General features: G+C 48.5%; 1 protein-coding gene across 2 annotated transcripts in view; it reads right to left on the reverse strand.

Moving 5' to 3' along the window:
• Positions 1–22,171, reverse strand: part of TFCP2 (transcription factor CP2) — a 78,418-nt gene that overhangs the window by 15,344 nt on the left and 40,903 nt on the right. For both annotated transcript variants that reach the window (XM_053298474.1, XM_053298473.1), the window contains exons 4-7: positions 19,841–19,946; positions 15,225–15,331; positions 11,048–11,200; positions 896–1,006 (exon numbers count right to left, since the gene is read on the reverse strand). In XM_053298474.1, the coding sequence (XP_053154449.1) occupies positions 896–1,006; positions 11,048–11,200; positions 15,225–15,331; positions 19,841–19,946 (477 nt within the window). The remainder of the gene's footprint in view (positions 1–895; positions 1,007–11,047; positions 11,201–15,224; positions 15,332–19,840; positions 19,947–22,171) is intronic.

Genomic DNA, 22,171 nt, shown 5'->3' on the forward strand with positions numbered 1-22,171 from the left:
GGTGTCCAAACTGGCCCACAGCAAACCAGGCTGGTTCAACTGGTTCGAACATGGATTGGACTAGCCCTGGCGAAAGGGGTCCAGTCCGCAATCCAACCAAACCAAACTCTGTTAGTCCGCAGGCAGCTGTGTAGGACACTGGAAATAAGTACATGACACCAAGTACAGTATACCACCCCAGTCCTTGATAAGCCAAAAGCATACCTCATCCATGTTTGTTTAATTTGTTTCTTTTATTCTAGGCTGGGGCCACAGAATATATACAGCCAACTATAGCTGTTGCTTCTTGATTGCCAGCGGAAACAAGGTTTATTCTGAAAATTAGTCAAACATCCAAGTTCACTGCTTTTCCCAACTGACAGAGATGAGAGAGGAGACTCAAGAAAAACCAAATGAATGGTCTGTATTGTTCGAGGTGTTTGTTTTAAAGCTACGACATCTGGGAAAGCAAACTTTAAGGCTTCAGTCACATGTCAGTCATAAGTCAGGGTGATTAAAGAGTAAAAAAAGAATGTTTTTTTTCCTACACACTTTCAAATCATCTTCATGCATGATGTATTCCAGCCCCATTAGTGAATGAGATCTGGTTTAAACACAAGACCGAGTGTGTAAGAAGATTCTTATCCATGTGGGGTTCCACACACATGCTGTGTTTTAAAATGGGTTGTTGGCATTTACACACATAATGTGTCATCTGCTAGGCCTTTAGACTACTGCTTTGGTGCACAAAGTTACAACATCTTGGTTACTGACAGAATGTTGTAGGCAGATTACCTTTGGCCAAGATATGTGTTGAAAAGCAGTATATAAATATTTGTTGTAGCAGTCCCCCACCACCACTTTTAAAAATTGTGATTCTCTGAGACAGAGACTCTAAATGTCTTGGAGATCTTACCTCTGTAAGTATTGTAGTCTCATACGAAGGTTGATACTTTTCCTTCTCATGAGGAGTTCGCTTCTCCATCTTCTCTCTGTCTGTCTTTTGCTTCCTATCGGCTCCTTTGGGCTGGAAGCCAGACAGTTCAGCAATTATTGAAACATGCCAGCAATTTCATTCAGGTCTCTTGAAAATTGGTGCAAATGCATGGAACCTAAGAAAGGAAGTGCTAGGCAAAAGCTCTAGAGTGTTAGGATTTGCTGGGGGCACAGAAGCGTGTGTGTGTGTGTGTGTGCGCGCACACACACACACAGAAAGCTGGCAAGAATAAAAGGAGCATTGGTCACTCACCATGAAGGCTTCTTCTTGCTGCTGGTGTTGAGGACATCTCACATGGGTTATCCTCCCCAGTATGCTCCAGAGGGGCAGGACATATTTAAATTAGTCAATGAAGCCTTTAAGAGGCCTGGGAGGATAGCCCCTCCCAGTTTAGTTAGTCATGCCAAGCTTCTAGAAGGAGAGAGAAAAATCCATGAAAGGTACAGTTAGTATCAAAAACACAGGTAAACAAGGTACAGGCCAGTAGTCACGGTCACCCCGGGTGGGTCAAGATATTCTCAACACCAGCAGCAAAAAGAAGCCTTCAGGGTGAGTGACCAATGTTCCTTTCTCAGCTGCTGGGTGAAGACATCTCATGTGGGACATGCCACAGCTAAGAAGACCTTGGGAGGGAGGGTGACCCCGGCTACTGGGGAGGAAGAACGTATTGAAGTACACGCCTGCCGAAGGCAGCCTGAGATGCCCAACTTCAGGTCTAACTTGTAATGCTTTGTAAAGGCGGATGGAGAAGATCACGTTGCCGCTCTGCGTGGAGAAGGCTGCTGAGGTGGCTGCTGAATGAGCTGTAAGCTTCAGTGGAGTAGGAAGGTGCTGGACTTCATACGCCAGGGAAATACAGGCCTTGATCCATCTGGACAACGTAGATGTCAAGACTTGTTGTCCCATTGTGGATGGTAGGAAGGACACAAACAATGCTTCCGTGGAATGGAATGAAGAGGTCTGAGACAGGTAAGTTTTCGGGCATTGGCGAATGCCTATCTTGTGCCACTTTTCTCTCTTGGGTGGGAGGGGTTAGGACAAAAAGAGGGTAGAACTAGGTTCTGAGATCTGTGGAATACTGAAGCCACACCTTTGGTAGCACTGAGGGGTCTGGAATCAGAGTAATCGAATTTGAGGAGAAGATGCAGAATCTGGGATTGACAGATGGGGACCTAAGTTCGGAAACTTGCCTAACTGATGTGATAGCTATCAGGAAGGCTAGCTTTATAGACAGAATGTGGAGAGAGATAGAATGCAATGGTTCGAATGGAGGTGCCTGTAGTACCCTGAAGACCTTGTGGAGGTCCCAAGAGGGGAACCTGTGAACTACCAGAGAGGATGACAGTATGGCCCCTCTCAGGAAGAGTTTCAAGTGAAGGTGCAAGGTTAGGCCTTTTCTTTTGAAAGGGGAGAAAAGTGATCCCAGGGCTGCTGCATGACGCTTGATGGTGTTTGCGCTTAGCCCCTTGTCAAGACCGTCTTGGAGGAACAGTAGGAGTTTAGGAAGTCCGCATGCTATCATTGAAAGTTTGTGTTGCCTGCACCATCGAAAAAAGACACGCCAGGTAGCTTGATAGAGTCAGTTGGTGGACGCCCTTCTGGATGCCAAGAGTGTATCTAAGACTCGTCTTTCAAATCCAAGACAGCCGAGTATGTTGCATTCAGTTGCCAGGCAGCAAGCCTGAAACAGGAGGGGTCATGATGGAGGACTGGAACTTGACTGAGGAGATCGCTCCTTGGTGGGAGGAACCATGGACCGTCCACTGCCAGGTGAAGAATTTCTGTAAACCATGGGTGGCGAGGCCAGTAAGGAGCCACTAGAATCACCTGTGCTCCCATCAATCAAATGCGGCATAGAAATCTGCTGAGGAGTGGAACCGGTGGCAAAACGTACAGTAGTTCCCAAGGCCAAGGAGCTGACATGGCATCCACCCCTTCTGCCTGTTGGCACAGAAAGCGGGAGAAGAAACGAGGTAGTTGGCTGTTGCAGAGAGACATGAAGAGGTCCACCGACAGATGACCCAAGGCCTCTGATGGAAGGTCTGAGGGTGGAGTTTCCATTCTGCTGGGTGCAACTCCTGGCAACTCAGCCAGTCTGCTTGAGTGTTGAGGGAACCACTGATGTGATGTGCTATGATGGAGGACAAGTGCGTCTCCACCCAATGCATCAGTAGAACCAATTCCTGGTGGAGGGAGTGGGATCGGGTCCCTCCTTGGCGACTTACGTGGGCTTTCGCTGTCATGTCTGTGCGAATCAGGACATCCTTGAGTTGGACCTGTTTTTTCAAAGCCATAAGTGCTAAACATATGGCTCCCAGTTCCAGCCAGTTCATGCTGTGTCACTTTTCCTGTGGAGTCCAGGTGCCTTGTGTTGAGTGCGAAAGACAATGTGCTCCCCAGCTATAGAGGCTGGCGTCTGTTGTGACAATTATCCTGGGGGGATCCAGAAAAGGTCTTCCCTGACTCAGATGGGAAGGCTCCATCTACCAATGTAGAGATTCTTTGATTGAAGGAAGTAGAATGACCCTTGCGTGACGCTTCTGTGCGATCTCCAGTTGGTGTGGTAGGAGGAACCACTGTAGGGGGCAGAGGTGGAAGCACACCCAGAGGAGGGCTTCCAAAGTGGACACCATGAGACCCAGTAGTTGGGTTAGGGTCATGACCTATACCCTCCTGAGAGACAATACGGATCGGGTTAAGGCCATTATCTTGTCCCGTCTCTGCTCTGGGAGAAAGAGTCTGCCTTGTAGCATGTCTATGACTACCCCTAGGTGTTGAAGTTGCGTGGAGGGAGTCAGGTGGCTCTTGGCAGTATTTATTAGGAAACCGTGAAAAGATAATGTAGCAAAGGTGGTGTTTTCGTCTTGTATTGCCAACTCTCTGGATTGTATGAGGAGATCATCCAGTTAAGCGAAGAGTCTGACCTTTTGCAGTCAGAGGTGGGCCACCAGGGAGGCCATCACTTTGGTAAAGATCTTTGGGGCCAACGAGAGGCTGAATGGTAGCACTGTGTACTGGTAATGGCATCCCTTGTAGGAGAAACAGAGGAGACGGTGGGAGTGTGGGTGGACTGGTACATGCAGATATGCCTCCGTGAGGTCGATCAGTGTCAGAAGGTCTCCAAGATTTAGGGTTTCTGCTATGGAGCGGAGCATTTCCATTGAGAATTTTCTGCGTCTGACCCACTTGTTGAGGTATTTGAGATCCAAAACAGCTCTGAAGGAGCCGTATTTTTTGGGCACAGTAAACAAGATAGAGTAAATGCCTTGTTGGAGTTGATGAGGAGGAACTGGTTCTATTGTTGAAATGGTAAGAAGGTGGTTGATTGTAGGGCCATGTGTTTCTGGTGAGATTTGGAACAGGGTGTGGGTAGGAATCTGTCCCTGGGATGGGAGACCAACTATTTTGCAACTGTGGAGAATCATGTCCAGGACCCATTTGTCGGAAATGGAGGCCTACCAGGAATGGAAGAAGTGAGACAGGCAGCCTCCCATGCCTGGCAAGTCAGGATGATTGTCAAGGCTTGAACTGCTGTCCAAATGGTTGTTTCATAGTGGTAGCCTTGGAGTTGGCCTGTTCCAGTTGGTGCACTGAGGTCTTGTGTCCCTGTCTCTGAGATGAAAGGAGGGACGAAAGGGCTGGTTGAATCTTCTGTTAGGTCGTTTGTCATCTTTACAAGTAGATTATCCTTCATTTCCACTAACATATCTTGTAGGGTCTCATCCCCAAAAGGTTTATGGGCTGTAAATGCAACTGAGGACAGGTTGGAGCGGGACGCTGTGTCAACCTGCCAATGTTTAAGCCATAAGGTGCGTCTGGTCACTATGTTGTTTGCTGTGGCACGTGCCCCGAAACGTACAGAATCCAGTGTTGCATTCGCTATGAATGCTTTGGCCTTTTAAATTTTTAATAGAATCTGTCTCTGTCTGGGTGGATCAGGTGGCGGCGATTGAAGGAGTTCATCCGTCCAGAGTAGATGCCCTAGAAAGGATAGAAGCTGCTATGGAGGCCCGTATCTATCTATCTATCTATCAAAACATTTCTATACTGCCCAAAACTTATGCCTCTGGGTGGTTTACAACAGAATAAAAACAAAGTAAAACATTTGTTAAAACAAAAATGGGGGGGACACACATACATTACAACAATTTAAAAATTTCAAAACAATACTTTAAAACAGCATTAAAACCATTAAAACATTAATTAAAAGCCTGGGTGAAGAAATGTGTTTTTAAAGACTTTTTAAAAGCTGTCAGAGATGAGGAGGCTCTTATTTCACTAGGGAGCGCATTCCAAAGCCTCAGGGCAGCAGCGGAGAAGGCCCGTCCCTGAGTGGCCACCAGACAAGCCAGTTGCAGCTGCAGACGGACCTCTCCAGCAGATCTCAGTGGGTGGTGGGGTTCATGCAGAAGAAGGCGTTCCCTTAAATACCCAGGGCCCAAACCGTTTAGGGCTTGACAATGAAATGCATTTGTTGTTTTTCTTGAGTTGGAATTCAAGCTTCTTTTCAGTGGGGTCCTTGAGCATAGATTCTCCATCTCAGAGCAGTATGGTACCAGATGTGAGAGCAGCCACGTGAGCGTCAACAGGAGGTGTCTGAAATAAAGTTGCTGCTGTTGGGACAAAACCATAGTGTTTGTTAGCCAGTGTAGTAGTCTTCTTCTGTACATTAGGAGCCTGCTATTCCTGTCTTAGTACTTCTGCAAAGGTCTCCGGTAGTGGGAACAACAGATCCAGAGAAGATGTGGTGGGCAGGACCAAGGATTCCACTGAAGGAGCGGTATTACCCTGTAGGCTCTCAATATTCAGGCCCAGAGTCTGTAAGGCTTTCATAAATAAGTAAGAAAAGTCTTCTGATGGAAAGAGCCTGCGAGAATGGGTGGAGGGCTCTACCTCTAGGCCATCTGACCATTATCCCTCCTCATGGGACTCAAGTTCTGAGTCTGGTTCCATGGGGTTCTGCCCTGATCCCATGGGATCTTCCTGGAGAGTCAATGGCCCCTGTGGTTGCAGGGGTTCCATAGGCCTGCCTGGGTGAGGGTCAGGAGAGTCATAGTCCGAGATCAGGGATGAATGATCAGAGGAGGGTTGCTTGTGCTTTCGATTTGACTTTTTATATTTCTTTCCCCTGGACTTACGGGAGTGTTTATGCTTATGACTCATTTTTCTCCTTTTAGGATTCAGAGGATGCCACAGAGGAGTCTGAATCCTGTGAGGAGGAGGAGGGGAACTGATCCCTGCGCTTGCCGCGCTTTATATGAGGGTGACGTTTTTCAAGTGTCTGGCTTAATAAGGAGACGTCAGGACTCAAGTACTTCCGCGGTGGGAGGCAGGACCGGGATGGTGGCACCTGTGGGAGGTTAGAGACGCACTGGTCCACTAGAGGCTACTGGCCCAAAGGGTCCTGGATTCACTAGATCAGGCTGAAGAGGGCTGGCTGGCATTGTTGGGAACTCTATTTGTGTGCTCTCCCACTGGATAGGCGTTCATTGGAGTGGTGTGGCATTTGGAGCTCCTCTGCCCATGCCCTCCTCAATGGATCAAGGAGAAGGCGTCTCTCCCTGCTCCGATGAGTCTGGGGAGCCAGGCAGGTTCGCTGTTAGAGAGGAGCCTGTCTCGCCAGTCCCTTCTCCGGGCATTGGTTTCCTTTTCGATGGGGTGGGCATGTCAGTGTCTGTTCCGAGGGAACCGGGTGGTTTGGTCGGGAGTGGCACTGGCTGCGAGACTTCCGGAGGACTAAAAACGGCATCCTCTAGGACCACGAGGTCGGGGCTCAAAGGCCTCTTGAGTGGGGGAGGTCGAGCGGGCATGCTTCCGAGTGCGCTGGATTGCTGTGAGATGGCCACCCTGATGTCCCGGCAGTGAGTTGTGGCCCTTACTCCCCCCGGCACGCCCGAAGACACAGTGGTCCATGGCAGGGCGTTTTGGGTGGCGTGCACCATCACATGGTGGTGATGGGGCTTACTGGGCTGTAAGTAGTCCGCCAATTTCTTCCCCTTCGGAATCAGCACATGCAGGATGCCTGATCTTTTAGGCTCCATCGGGAGAAGAGAGTGGAAAAGGCAGAGGAGAGATTGTTGTTTTTTAAGGTGTATAAAGGCTAGGTAATGGAAGGGTGGTGTAGATAAAGAGAAGACAGAGAAGTAGAGGTAGAGTGGAATAGAAGCAAGGCAGTGTCGTCTGCTCTGGAGCTCTGCAGAACAAACTAAACTGGGAGGGGCTATCCTCCCAGGCCTCTTAAAGGCTTGACTAATTTAAATAAGTCCTACCCTCTGGAGCATGCTGGGGAGGATAACCCACATGAGATGTCCTCACCCAGCAGCTGAGAAGGACCCATGGAACCTCTGGTTATTGATCTGCCACACACTTGCTTCCAACTGTTGTATTTTTTGAGGAAGCGTAGAAAAGTAGTGAGTAATGCTTTTCCTGATTCAGTCTAGTCATCTGCTTCTCTCCCCAACATTTGCTAGATAATGGACACTGACCTATTGCGCAGGGGGAAAGGAGTGAGGTATGAAAGCAGTTGCTGACATGATGCCTGGATTGGAGCCACTGCTGGGGCCTTTTCCATGGTGGCACCCTGTTGTGAAAGTCCCTCTCCAAAGCAGCTCAGCTCAAGAGGCAGACTCGCCTCTTGGCTTTTCAGAAGTTGATCAAGACTTTTCTCTTCCATAGTACCTCTGAAAGGGTTGGCTAGGTGGCTGTGTATTTCTTCACTACACTTCATTAGGTTCTTTTGTTCAATGGCTTTATTATTTAAATAGGCTTTAAGTAGGCTTGAGCCCGAAACGTTTCAGAGGCCATTCTAAAGGCCTCTGAAACGTTTCGGCTCGGTGGGGGGGCGGATTCAGCATTTCGGCACTGGCGGGGGTAGTACTTTAAGGGCAGGGGAGGGTGTACTCACCTCTCCCGCCGCATTTCCCCCGCCGGCACTCTGTTATTTGTAAGCCCCTTGGTGCGGCAGCGTTCCTCCCTGCTGACCCATTCCCTCATCGGCCGGAAGTAGCGACCACGCATGTGCGCGCACGCCCGTCCTCCGTGCGGGCGCTACTTCTAGCCACTTCTGGCCGGTGAGAGAAACTGGGCGGCAGGAAAGAACGCTGCCGCCCCGAGGGGCTTACAAATAATGGAGCACTGGCAGGGGAAATGCAGCGGGAGAGGTGCGTATACTCTCCCCCACCCTTAAAGTCCTACCCCCGCCAACACCGAATACATTTCGGGCACATCCCTAGTTTTAAGTACTTTTGCTGTTCTTCTATGCAACTGTAATGGGTGAAATGGCAGCACACACACATACACACCACAAAACACAAGCAACATTGCACTGACTCTCAGGAGCAGTCATCAGAAGGATAACTAAAGGGATTTGTATGTAACTGAGCTGTATCCCTCTTAAAAGAAAAAATCTGTATTTATGTTTCCCAGAGTCCCAATGAGGGCACCAGACTAGCAATAAACTCTTCAGGAGACATGTGAGCTAGGAGTGGTACCCATGTTCCCTTTAGGGGTTTAAAAGTTCATTCTATTAAATTAATGCAAACACAAAAAACCTGTTCTGCTGCCACTCTTGCCCTTTGCATTCCCCTGCTGAAGCCCAGTAGATTTTTATCTAGGAAACCACTATGGAATCAAAGATGGGATGTGGGTGGGTATCTGATTTTTTGAGGGGGGGAGCACAACCCCTAGAGGGGTTTCAGACAGCAGGCTTTACCATGGGTTCAAAGTTCCCCCCGAAAATGATGCAAAAAGTGGATTTCTATACCCTGGATATAGATTGGGCTACACTAATGCACAATGAAAAGCCTGAATCATGTGTGAAGTGCTCCCTGATAGCTCGCAGGGACTTCTGGGTAAATTTGGCTGATACGTGAATGCACACCTCCATTCCAGAGGAGATGTGAGCTAAAAGCCCTGTGTGGAAAAACACCCTGCAGGCAGTTTCAGCTGAGCCAGATATCAGCAGTAAGCTTTGCTGGGAGAAAAGCACCTGGAAGAAACACTCTGGGGAGGTAAGTGGCAGGGGATGGGATTCATCTCCCCTCACCTTTTGCATGCTGCTTTTGCTCTAAACAGAGCTCCTGCTTCATATGCGTTTGGGGCAAAACAAGGCTTGGACAAGCAGCTCACCCACTGTTGGATGTAGTTTGGGCTCTAGAAATGTTCAAGAGACCAGCATCTCAAGCTAGACTATAGGCCTCATAGCCCAAACTATGATAGCAGTCTGCAATACAGCAAAGAGTAGATCTTTGTAATTGTAAAGCAATTTGTTGTTCTCAATACTATGGCAGAGAACCCAGTTTATTTTATATGGAGTGGTTTAATATATACCCCCAACTTCCCCCCCTTAGCACTGTGCTCCGGACGACATTATTGCTTAGTCCCAACACATGAGGCAAGATCCAATGTGACCACAGCACTTCCAGCAATTTGGCAATATTGATCTGTGTAATCTTGCTGGCATGTTATTCCACTGTGCCATCGCAATTTGCTCTGCATCTCTTGAAAACTGGTACAAATCCTTAATTTAGATGTATGCTACCAGGCTCTTTCCAAATCTCTATGTCTATCTGATCCCCTAGTTCTAATTCCCATGCCAGAAGGCATGAGAGGTTAAAGAAAGATGACCCCTGATTTATTTTAAACTCTAATGGAGTAGGAACCTAGTGGGGTTAACCCTCTGGTCATATAATGTGTAGTCTACAGTTGCAAAGTTGTTTAGAGGCTTTGCAATGGGAAAAGCTTAGTGTTATCTACTCTATTCTGTATTTCCTCCAAAAGGAAGGAGGGATTTCTGTTCCATTAAGTTAGCAGCTGTAATCATTTTAGATTACACGAATCAGCAAATTAAGAGGGTGGGGCTGCCGTCTCCTGTACCTCTCCATTCCACAGTTCATCACAAAATTAAGGAATGCTCAGATTTTCCTTGCAGGAAATAACTGAGCCCAAGTTCTTCGCTTAACTCCAAAATTTGGATCTGTAGCTCAGAGCACTTGTACTACAGGTCAACAGAGAATGTTGTTTTGCAAGAGGAGAAAAAGTTAAGAGGCAGGAGAACTCTTGCCAATGACTTTTGGCTCAGGCACGCCTGGAGTGAACTACCATTTTCTATGAGCCGGGTCACCCAGTCAACTAGGTATGAAAAGATCTATTTAGTCTGCAATAAGGAAGCAGCTCTTCTAGCCAAATACCCAAAGCATACAAATACTAGTGCCAAGTTTTTGTCTAGAGCAGTATTTATTGGTAGATGTCTGGGTGATTTGAAGTAGATTGGCAAAGGTTATCAATATCTGACAGCTGAACAAAAACATCTTCCCCACCAACCGAAACACGTTAGGCTGCTGAAAATAATAGCTTGGGAGAAAAGGAATGAATTTATGTATGCAAAGACTGTGGGCTCAGTTCATGTAAAGGAAAATGTGCCGTCAAGTCGATTTCGACTCCAGGCGCCCACAGAGCCCTGTGGTTTTCTTTGGTAGAATACAGGAGGGGTTGACGATTGCCTTCTCCCACGCAGTATGAGATGATGCCAATGGAGAAGCCATGGAGAAGCTGCTGCCAGTCTCCACCTTGGAGAAGCCGCTGCCAGTCTGTGAAGACAGTACTGAGCTAGATAGACCAATGGTCTGACTCAATATATGGCAGTTTCCTATGTTCCTATGCCTTTCAGCATCTTCCTATATCGCTGCTGCCCGAGATAGTTCAGGTACTGAAAAGAAATTCCTGGGCTAAGCATGTGCTCTGACACACCCTGCTCCTTAATTTTAACTGTCTGTCCGCTGCCCCACAAGACACAATTCTGAACCTGGCTCTGGTTGGTTATTTTGCCATAAATACCATAACACTGCGAATGTCTAGCAGCAACAGATAAGCTATCAGTGCTAGATGCCATGGGCATGGATACAAAGAAAAGTAGCAGCACAGGATAAACCTGCTGCATATGAGAGCAACACTAAGTCCGACTACATTTCCAATGCTAATATTTTCAAACAAGCCAGAATTAGTTTACCATTTGCTTCAGAAAGTTATTTCACTTTTTGGTCCTCTAGGAAGAACAGTGCAACAAACACATACCTTGAAGACTTTGATTTGGCAGCTGGCGGAATGCAAGTGCTCCGTGTACTCCCCATTCTCGTTCTCCTTAAAGGTATCGATCTGGACTCTGAATGGCACACCTTTCTCTCCACCATGCTTCCTCATCGTGAACTCTGTACTGATGCAGTGCACCTGGAGAGAGAGATGGCTAGGGAGATATTCCAAGCTACAGCCTTAACGCTGGTACAACAAAAATATGCAGGGAGGAATTAACCGCTACACCAAGTGAGTTATAGCAGAGGATAGCAGCCTGTTCAAAGACTTCCATTTACCACAACAGCCTGAGAGCACTAGATACCATGTCCATCCTCTCTGCAGGACTCTTCAGTCCAGAAGAATTGCTGTTCTCTGATGTCAGTGTTCTTCATTTTAAGGCCTGTGAGCCTGTGCCAACCCCTATCAATCCCAGGTATGGCTCCCTGGCCAATTGTTTACTGGGCTGAAGTTGCACAGTCACCCTGGCACCATGAGGAGATGACCATTCCCACCGTGCAGTGCTGTGTCCAGTGCCATTGGGCTTCTTTAAGGGAAACTGAGCCCTCTTGAGCTCTTGCATTGTACTGGAAGTCAAGTACAGAATGCTGAGAAGTGTAGCCCTTCCCTGTGCTTTCCCCACAGAGCTCTTTAGAGAGAGCACCCTCTCTCTTAAAATGGTCTTCCCTCCCCAGAGAAAAGTGCAGTACCGTGCAGAGATCAGCACTATGAAAAATGGCTCTCTCACATTGGCCCCCACTTGAAAAGCAGTGAAGATCACTGTCTTGTGCGATTCAGGAACATGGATTTAATCAGATCAAAAATTTCAATGGCTGCACCAGCATAAGTAACAAACTTGCTGCATGTACTCTACCTCTCTGTAAACTGTCTTAAGGCAAAGAAAGAAAGTACGTGTGCATGAAAGAAAGAGAACCTACCAATATGAGCAGCAGCAGCAGCAGCAGCAGAAGGATTATGACTCAATGTCTGTTGAGACCCAAGAATATGGGGACAACCAGTACTGCCACTTATTTTTGAAATGCTATCAATTCTCTCTCATCAAGAAGCTATAAAACCACATCCAGCAGGTATTTAAGGCTTCATACATACATAATATTTCCTGATCCTTTAAAAGATTGGATGTGAATTCCCTCATCTGCCCCGTTCAGCACAATCCATGGGTAGGCACCAAGTTCAATGCTAGCAATAGTTACCTTTAAACTAGAGTATGGAACCATTATGAGAAGCAGGAGTCAAACAAGCGATGAGGGTTGCTATCCTTACCCATAAAAGCCTTGGGCGTGCGTCCGTGCCGCCCGTGTCTTTTTCGCCCGTTCTGGGCATGCGCGGAGATGGGCGGCCATGTTGGACCTGGCCGCCGGTGGGTGACTGGTCCCGATGGCGGCGGCCGCCGCCACGGGAGACCAGAAGGAGCAGAAGCAGCGGGCGGAGAGTGCGGCCGAGGCGGCGGTGGAGCCGCGGCCGAGGCCAAAGGAGTGCGGGCCAAGGAGGCGGTGGCCGTGGCGGGGCGACTGGCTCCGATGGCGGCGGCCGCCGCCACAAGAAACGGCGGGCGGAGAGAGCGCCCGAGGCGGCGGCGGAGGTGTCGGCCCAAGGAGTGCGCCCGAGGCGGGTGAGGCGGCAGCGGGAACCGCCCCCCCACTAGAGCCCGTTATTACAACGGGCTTACACATACTAGTGGTTTATAAACCAAGATACAAAACTGTAGTTAAAAGCACAGCTCCCAAGTTTCAATGGCATACAGAGCTGTGATTTAACTAAGGGGGATTTCCTCATGATAGCTCTACACCAGAAACTAGGGGGTGGGGAGTGTGTGGGCTTCGAAGTCCTTAGGCTCCCATTCACAATCCAAACCATGGTTTGTCGGATCATCTAAACTAGACCACAGATCCTAACCACAGTTTGTTCTGAAAGTGGTGGGGTGGGATTCAAACAGGGAAAAGAAGTAGCAAGCCTCAAGGAAGAAGGAGGACAGTGTTTTCCAACCTCTTCATGTTGTTACATCTGCTCTGGGCCTTTAGAGCTGAATATGACATGTTCGGGTACAAGGAATGGTTGGACTGCTCTCACTTTGTTTAGGTGCACTTAATACTTCTATATGTATTAGTTTTACAAATAACCTTTCTGATCAATACGAAAATCTTTTAAGAGAGAAACTGTGCCTTAATCTAGAAAGAAAATAGCAATGCACATTTTTTTCTAGATCAAGAACAGGCTGTGCAATCCAAAACAGACAAACTTCAGCTAACCCAATTGAAAAACCAAATTTGGGGAAGCTGGGGGGCGGGGAACAGAACTGGATGGGGGTGGGGTCATCTGTTTTCTAGTTATGACGGAACAGTTGTTAGAGGGGGGCAGTATACTTTCTAGAACAATGTGCAGAAACACAAGTATGTGGAGGAGCAATGCCATCCACCTTACAAGTCCTTGTCCTTAACTGTTTTTGGAGAGGGCCAGGCTGCACTTGCTCAGTAGAAAGGAAACAGTATCTTGCATGTCCTTATAGGCATTTTCAGTATACCCCTACAGGCTAATAGAAATTAATCATTTGCTACCAAGCCCATGAACAAAATTACTGAACCGAAGGGTGTGTTAGATGTGTGCCTGAGCAACAGTGTGGTGTTTTGACGACTGAGCGATGCTTGGTTACTAACCCAAGCTGGTATTTTTGGACTCTTGGACAGAGCACAAGCCATTTTGAAGGACAGTCCATTTCCCTGCTTACCAATGGACCTTCAGCAACTTGTACTTTGGGCACCACGATTCTAACAGTGATCCAACTAAACAAGTTGCACAGGTCAGAAAGATAGTGAAATTGCCCTCAGTCTTCAAGACAGGCAAGAGCTCAATAAATAATCCTTAGGCGTAATCCTCAAATATGTGGTCTGATTCTGGGAGATTCTTCTGCCCTGAGTAAGATGCATCTGCACTTCTGTATGCTTTGGAAGGTGTCTGCCTGCTTTCTACTTTTGCAACATGTGCTTTGCCCCAAGGTAATGAGGCTGGACAGGCACCAGACTAAGTAGCAGAATTCTTTTTACCCCTTTTCCTGTAATCCCTCACCTTAAAGACAATAGCTTCTACATTCTCATAGCACTCTACTGAAAGGCAACTTTCCCTGTCAGTTTTGGCAATCAAGGATTTCCACTTAGTTCTGTCAAGGGCAATTAGCATTATACTCTAGTTCAAGGGTTCTCAAAGTTCATTATAGTGAGCCTCCCAAGTAGGGATTACAAGTTGTTGAGCCTTCTCAATTGCAACGCAGACAGAAAAGGGCTGACTGCCTCTCATCAGCATTCACCAGAGCTGCAAAAATCCCCAGGTGTCCAAGAATGGACTCTCTTGCCATCCCTGCAGCACGGGGAGGACATGTGAAACAAAAACCAACGTTGACTCAAATTTGAGTCTGGAACCTAAGAATCTGAAGTATCATTCAGTGCTTCACTGCCCAGAGACAAGCAGAATCAAAGGAAGGAGACTATATGGAGACGAGCACAGTTTAATAAGACACATGGGGTGTGGGTGTGTGCGTGCTGCTCCTTCACTGCTAACTTTATTGCTCCTTTATATCCCTGCTAACTGGGCAAAGAGGCACCTTTTAACGTGGTGATTCTCTTTATTTAGCAGGGGGAGAGTAACTGGCCCTATCCACCCCCAGCACAGTACTTCCAGTGACTGTTGCTGGTGTCTATTTTATGTGTCTTTTTAGATTGTGAGCCCTTTGGGGACAGGGATCCATCTTATTTATTTATTATTTATCTGTGTAAACTGCCCTGAGCCATTTTTGGAAGGGCGGTATAGAAATCAGATCATATCAAATCATATCAATCAATAAATTTGTTCTGATTCATGGATTGGGATGGGTTGCATGGCAACTGCACCAGGAGCTAGAGGGTGTCATCACATGCATATAGTGGACTATCTTAGGGAAGAGGTCATACCTGCCTTCTCAGATAGTACCATTGTTTTAAGCTGACAACCAGTTGCATTTCCTGATACACACCCCCTACCAGACTATGCCAATCTTGGGGGCAGAAGAGAATGCCTAGATTAACAGGAGTAAAGCAAATGACAGAAAAGCCTGAAAGCCATCTTGCCTATTATAGATCCTGCCACGGGGGGTGGGGGGAGAATAAGCACTTCACATACATGTATGATTTACCTGAATAAATACAGAAGTCCTTTTTGAAGGATCCCAAAGAAATTCTACAGTATTCAGTTGTGTCGGATTTGCCCTGGGATCGATTATTCCCACTGACATTGGAATATCTGCAGGAAACAAAAGCCACACACACTTTAGAAAAAGGCTGGGAGATGCACAGAAGGAATAGAAAAAAGGAGGGAGGAACTCCCAAAAGGTGCTGGTGAATTTCAATAGATTTGTTCAGTATGTCTTTTCTGTTAGTACATTTTCCAGTAGGTTTATTCAGTATTGCCTTACGCGTTTTGAGCCAAAAATGCTCTTCCTCAGAGTCAGTTCTACAAAACAATATCCAAAATATTACAAAACCGGTCCATGCTCACCCCTGTTATGGACAAAGGGAGAAGCATGGAAAATATTTGGAAAGTGGTACTTACAAGATCTTTTTCTCAAGTCACAGGGATTTTTTTAAAGCCAGAATAGCAACTCAAGAGGGACAAACTGCAAAAACCAGAACCATACTAAACAGCAGGCCTGTGCTTCAATCACTCCGAATCAAGATAAGGTGCACCATCATGCAGGTGCCAAGCAGAGGGCAGCTGTCTCCATACAGTACCATGATTAGCGTGAAGCTGGGGGGACCCCCACACTACCTTGATACATTGCTCCCTGTGCACACTACCCACCTTGGTGGTACAGGGCTTGGCTTCCATTAAAGGAGCCTCTCCCCTCACAAAAAGCATCCAGTAACAGAACTGTGAGCTGCCACCTCAGCACAGCACCAGCAAGATGGTGCACTTTGCACCAGCCTCCCACAAATCCTTCATAGGTCTGAAGGGCTGCAAGTTTTCACTACTGAATCCCATATAGAATGGCGTGATGGACTGGGCGGTTTGTGTACAGTTCCTGGAATCTACCCTCAGTAGAGACATTGCTTTGATCCCACTGGATGGCTTTAAGAGCGGTTTGGATTTCTTCATAGAGGAGAGGTCTATCAACAGCTACTAGTCGGAGGGCTATAGGCCACCTCCAGCCTCAAAGGCAGGATGCCTCTGAGTACCAGTTGCAGGGGAGTGACAGCAGGAGAGAGGGCATGCCCTCAACTCCTGCCTGTAGGCTTCCAGCGGCATCTGGTGGGCCACTGTGTGAAACAGGATGCTGGACTAGATGGGCCTTGGGCCTGATGCAACAGGGCTGTTCTTAGGAGCACACCAGTCCTCTGAGGTAGGCTGCCAGCAGCTAAAGACTGATCTAGCATCACTAACAGACACAGCTTTAATTGTCTTATGGCTTACTGGCACTGTACAGCTAAAGTCCACAGAGCCCAGCTCTAGAAAAACAGTATATTATTTTAAAACCTCAAACATTCAGTAGCACTAGGGCCTTGAGAGGTACATGGGGAAGAGTTTTGCAAGTAACCATCCAGAACCTTTTAAAACCAGATTGTAGCCACTTCTAAGTATATGGAATTTAGCAGGAAAAATATGAATTACACACAGAAAGTGGGGAAAATGTGAGTAAAGAAAATACAGTACAATTATTTTAAAAACATCAAACACTGTAACTAAGTGAAAAGAGAGAGTTTTACCTTAGTTCAACAGTTATGCAGCATCTCCCTTGGGGCATTAGTTAGATGATGAGAAACGGTGAACACTGGCTAAGCTCTTGCCTCCTATATTTACAGTAATTACAGAGGGAGAAGGCTTTCCCACTCTTCCAGGGATAGGCAGCTCTTGGATCCAATGAGGAGAGCTGACACAGCTCTGACACAATGCAGATTTCAGGCCAATCTGGACTTCAGGTTTTTCCTCCAAACGATGTCCCTCTTACTAAATGGGTTTGTTCTTACATGACTAAAGGTGGAGCTAGTCTGGACTGGGTTACCTATTGTGAAAAAGTGGCTAAGACTCTACCCTGATGGCTCCGTCCCTTCCATAACAAGAGGCAAGAGATTGCACTCATTCAATGGGGGACGAATGTCCCCCATTCAGGCACTCAGCATGGTGTGTTAGACATTCTTGAGCCAAGATGGAGATCTTAATTCCATCATGAAAATGGCATGCTGGCCTACACTGCACAAACCAACCAAGTTGTGCTAGTGCAACAAGGAACATTGCTGTGCAAAGTTGCAGGGATGTTTGATGTTTCGCTCTTGCACAAAAAATCCCTGCAAAACATGTGAAAAAGTACTTTCACAGCAGGAAGCAAGTCACTTTGCTGTACAAAGTCAAACACATGTGCGCTGGTGCAACGCTAAAGAGGAACACCCAACTTCACACAACATCCTTGCTCTAGCACAGGATGATTGTGCAGGCATAGTGCTGGGCTTGAAGTCAGTTGCTGACTTTGAAACAATATGAACGAACTAGTGATGGAAAGGGATCTCTCTCTGTCAACCTGATTCAGTGTGGAGCACAAAGCCAGAAGGGGCCAAAAAGGCTTCTTCTAACCTACTGCCATACCCAGGGGCAGGGCCATCTACACAGCAACTCCCACTAGGGAGCAAGCCACACAATCCCAATCACAAATGTGCCCCAAGCAGAGTGCAAAAGTGCCTGCAAAGCAAATAGCTCAAGATAGCCCATGCAACTGAACCAGGCCACATTTAGCAGGGGAAGGCTTGGAAGTAGGGTACCTTTTGGGCCACATTCACCCATATGAAACTGCCAAGGCCCTCAGATTGTCCAATCGAGCCCTTCTCTCAGCCCAGCCATTGATACAAACCTGGTTGGCAGGGATCAGGTCTTGTGGTAGCAAGCATGACTTGTCCCCTTAGCAAAGCAGGGTCTGCCCTGGTTGCAGATGAAGCCGCTCTGGGAAGAGCAGAAAGTTTCAAGTTCCCTCCCTGGCTTCTCCAAGATAGGGCCGAGAGAGATTCCTGCCTGCAACCTTGGAGAAGCCGCCGCCAGTCTGTGAAGACAATACTGAGCTAGAAAGACCAATGGTCTGACTCAGTATATGGCAGTTTCCTATGTTCCTAGTAGTGGCCCCATCGGAATGTCCTCCCAGAAGGGCTTCATCAGTCTCCTTGCTTAGTTTTTTTAAAAAACAACAACTTAGAAACCTTTAAGAAGCTTTTAAATACTGGCTGTAATTGTCATCTTGTTTTAATCCTGACTGCTGTTCTACTTGTCTTACATTATCTGCTCTGTCTTTTATTGTGTTTTAGGATGATTTGTTGCATTTTATAGTCTTATATTTTTATTCTTTTATCATAGATTTTATGTTTTTATGCTTTTACTAGTGGGCCTGGGCGCAGAGCATCTGTGCCTCTAGTTGGATCCAGCCGTCCCTCCCCCATGCCAGCATGCACGGCTTTCTGGCTGGCTGGCTGCTCCCCCCTCTCCCCTGCTGTCCCCCTGGGCCAGCCTGGCCCACTGCCGCTTCCTTCTTGTGGCCAGGCCAGGGCCCGCCACTGCCATCTCACCCCGGTGGGTGGGCCAGGCCATCCTGCCGCCACCTCCTCTTCCCAGCTGGCAGGGCTTTGCCTGCCATCCGCCCACCTCTTCCGGGTGGGGCTTCACCCGCCGGCCCTCCGCCTCCATTATTTCTCTCTGCTTCAATGCTGGAACTCTCGTGCACTCTAGAGCATCTGCATGCTAGTACTTGATTGCTCCCTTCACCCCGTGCCACAGCCCCTCTCACCTCAGAGATCTCCCCACCCTCACCTGACCTGCACTCCTGCTCCTCCTCCTCCATCCTGTTGCTTCCATCCCCCTCACCCCTCTTGGTCATGGCTGCAGCATTGCTGCCACCTATTGGTCAAGCTGCAGCCCCAGAGACCTTCCCACCCTCACTCGAGCCCCGCTCCTCTGCACAGGAGCAGCAGCAGTGGTTGCCTGGGCCGTTTCTTGCTGCTGCTGCCACCACCATGGCCACTTGTTCTCCTGAGGCTGCCGACAGGCCCGGGTCCATCCCTTGCCTGCCTGCCTCCCTCTAACAATGGCCTCGGTAGCCCCAAACAGCAGCAGTGGTTGACTGGGCCCTTCCTTGCTGCCAGTGCTGCCATGGCCACTCATTCCCCTGTCAGGCTGCTGACAGAAGATCTTCAGATCAGTAACAGTTGCATTCCAATTTACCTTAACCATCACAGGCTCCTCCTCCTCATCTGCATATGGAATCCCCACTGCCCAATCACCACGGTGCCACAGGCTCCTCCTCCCTATCTGCATATGGAATCCCCACTGCCCAAACACCATGGTGCTTCTGCTCTCACAGGCTCCTTCTCCCTATCTGCATATGGAATCCCCACTGCCCAATCAGGTCCTTCTGCTTGCAAACTCTGCATATGGAATCCCCACTGCCCAATCAAGTGCTTCTGCTTGCAAACTCAGCCAATCGCCTCCTTCCTACCACGTCGCTGCGCATGGCCTGTCTACAAGAAATAAGATAGATAGATAGATAGATAGATAGATAGATAGATAGATAGATAGCAAGCTGCCCCAAGCAGATCCTAAAGCCATCTGAACTGGGAAGTCCTTTCTAGCTCCCAAAATATGGCAAGAGATTGGACCGCAAGCATTGAGTAAGATCCATCCACCACATCATCACTACAACCACGCCTCTAATTGCCTCCAGAGTGCACTTTCCAAAAAGGCACAAGGTTAAACTATTCCAGATACATAAAAGCCACTCACCTATATCCAGTATCCTGTCCCCCGGCCTGTTCCACCTCCAGCCTTCTAACTGCTGATGTTCTGTATACTGAAGCCGCCGATCATGGAACACCACTCTAAATATACTCTGGGCAACAAAAAGATTCTCCCATTAACGACTGTGCACACCTTGAAACTCAGCCTATTTCAATAAATTTAGGCAAATCAGTGCTGGGAGAAGAGAGAGACAGAACAGAACATGTTTCCCAAAGTCGCACCCTCCCCACTATGAGCAGAATAGGGGCACAGCACAGTGATACAGCACTTGCTCAGCATGCAGGAAGTCCCAGGTTCAATTCCTGGCATCTCCAGTGTATTGATACTTCTGGGCTAGACGGACTAGTAGTCCGATTCAGTACAAGATAGCTTTGTATATATGTTCGCTGAATGAGAACTGGGATCAACTTCTGCAAATGTGAATCAAATCACAAATACACAAATCAATTCATTGAACAAGCGGTAGGCACTCCAGCACCCTCCCCCTGATTGCGCCCCAGCCTCCTCTCCTTGCCTAACCTCTGTAACCAGGAGGTCCCTCCACCTGGGCAGCTGGTCGGGGTGACTGCTTTGCCTTCATCCTTGGGTCACATAGGCAGGACAGAATATGTTCTTCCGATGAACCCAAGGATGCCGTGAGCTGACCCACCACTCCAGACCTCAGCCAACCTGCCAATGCAATTCCTTCCTCAGTGGTCAGCGTGGTCTGGAGCTCACTCATTGTCTTCAAGAAGAGCACCGGGCAGAGCCTGGCTCAGTGTTGCTGTTCCGACACACAAGCTGTTCGTGGCAACATAGAATGGCTCAAGTGCCAAGACAGCCTCAGAAAGCAGCGGCCAGTCATAGCTGAACAGATCACACACTTCCAAGGCATGTCTCCTTGCCAAGACGTGGGTGGTCACCTCTTGCCCCTGCAGGCGCTGGAGCAAGAGAAAGGTGGAGTCTCACTGGGTTGGAACATCCTGAAGGATCAGGTGCTCAGGTAGGCTGAGCTCAAACTGCCTTTCCTACCCTTCCCCCACTGCGGTGGAAGTAAGCTGCTATCTTGTGGCACTTCTTCACAAGGGCAGCCGTGGCAACAACAGGATGGCGCCCAGCACCTGCAGCAGGGATGTCTCACCTGGCTGCAGCCCCTGAAGGGCCAAGCACATCCCTCATGACCAGGTCCAGAGTGTGAGCTATACAACCAATGGTCACAAACTGACCTTGCTTGGCTGCCTTCGTGATGCTGGCGGCACTGTCAGTGACCATGAACCCTTGTCGAAGATTTGGCTGCCCGGTTAGCCATTCATTCACCTAGCGATTCATGGCCATCACCAGCTCAACTGCTGTGTGCTTTGTGTCAAGTATCTCCACATGCAACACAGCCCACCTGTGCTTCGCTGCATGGGAGGGGCTGGCCACACCACCAGCTGTCCTTTCACTCTGCTTCCCCCACCAGTGTGCCCTGAGGAACAGGAAAGCAGCATACCTCTCTCTGGGACTGATCCACAGTGAAGTACACACTGGTGTCAGGAGCTGCTGCACACAGCAGCCCTGATATGGCCTCCCTGTATGCCCAGTTCAAGGAGGGCACCACCCCTCCTGCTGAAGGTAGTGCGTGAGGGGATTTGGTAGTTGGGGGTAAGCATTCAAAGCAGCCAGCAGAAGCCCGCATTCTTCACCACCTGGAATGACTGGTTGTCCAAAGCGATCATCTCCCCAATGGCCTGGGTATTGAGATGAGGTTCTGGGTGACCAGACCGCTTGCCCACCGACTACACCCACTGAGCAGGCTATTTCCCCTGCTTGGGAGCAGGAGCAGCTGCCTTGCCACTAACTGGGGACACTAAGTCTATGGCTGCCAGCCGGAGCAGGGACCCCCGGGTAATACCGTCACAGATGCGGCAGCATCCCCATTGTTCTCAGACATTTGAGGTCCTTGCCCCTGCTGACCTGTGTCCTGAAGTGGGTCCAGGCAGCATGGTGTGGATCACCAGGGCAGAGCCCAAAGCAGTCCCACACTATGTATCCCCTGCACTGTGTACCTCTTGCTCCCACAGTAGCCATGATGCTATTGGTCCGGGATCATTTTGGTGGTGGTGGTGGTGGTACTGGTACGTTCCAGGGCTGCTGGTACGCTGTGGGGAACGCCATCACCACTGCCCTCTGTCTGGGGCTGAGAAGGTCCAGAAACAAAAGGAACGACTTCCTCCTGCTCCGTCCCAGACCGGGCCGGGGCGGGGGGGTGTCGCACTGCCAAAGGAGACTGGGGAGGATGGACAGTGGCTGCTAGTCCAGCCAGATCACAATGACATCTCCTCCTCTGCTACCATA

This window comes from Hemicordylus capensis, chromosome 2, assembly GCF_027244095.1.
Source record: "Hemicordylus capensis ecotype Gifberg chromosome 2, rHemCap1.1.pri, whole genome shotgun sequence".
Classification (NCBI taxonomy): domain Eukaryota; kingdom Metazoa; phylum Chordata; class Lepidosauria; order Squamata; family Cordylidae; genus Hemicordylus; species Hemicordylus capensis.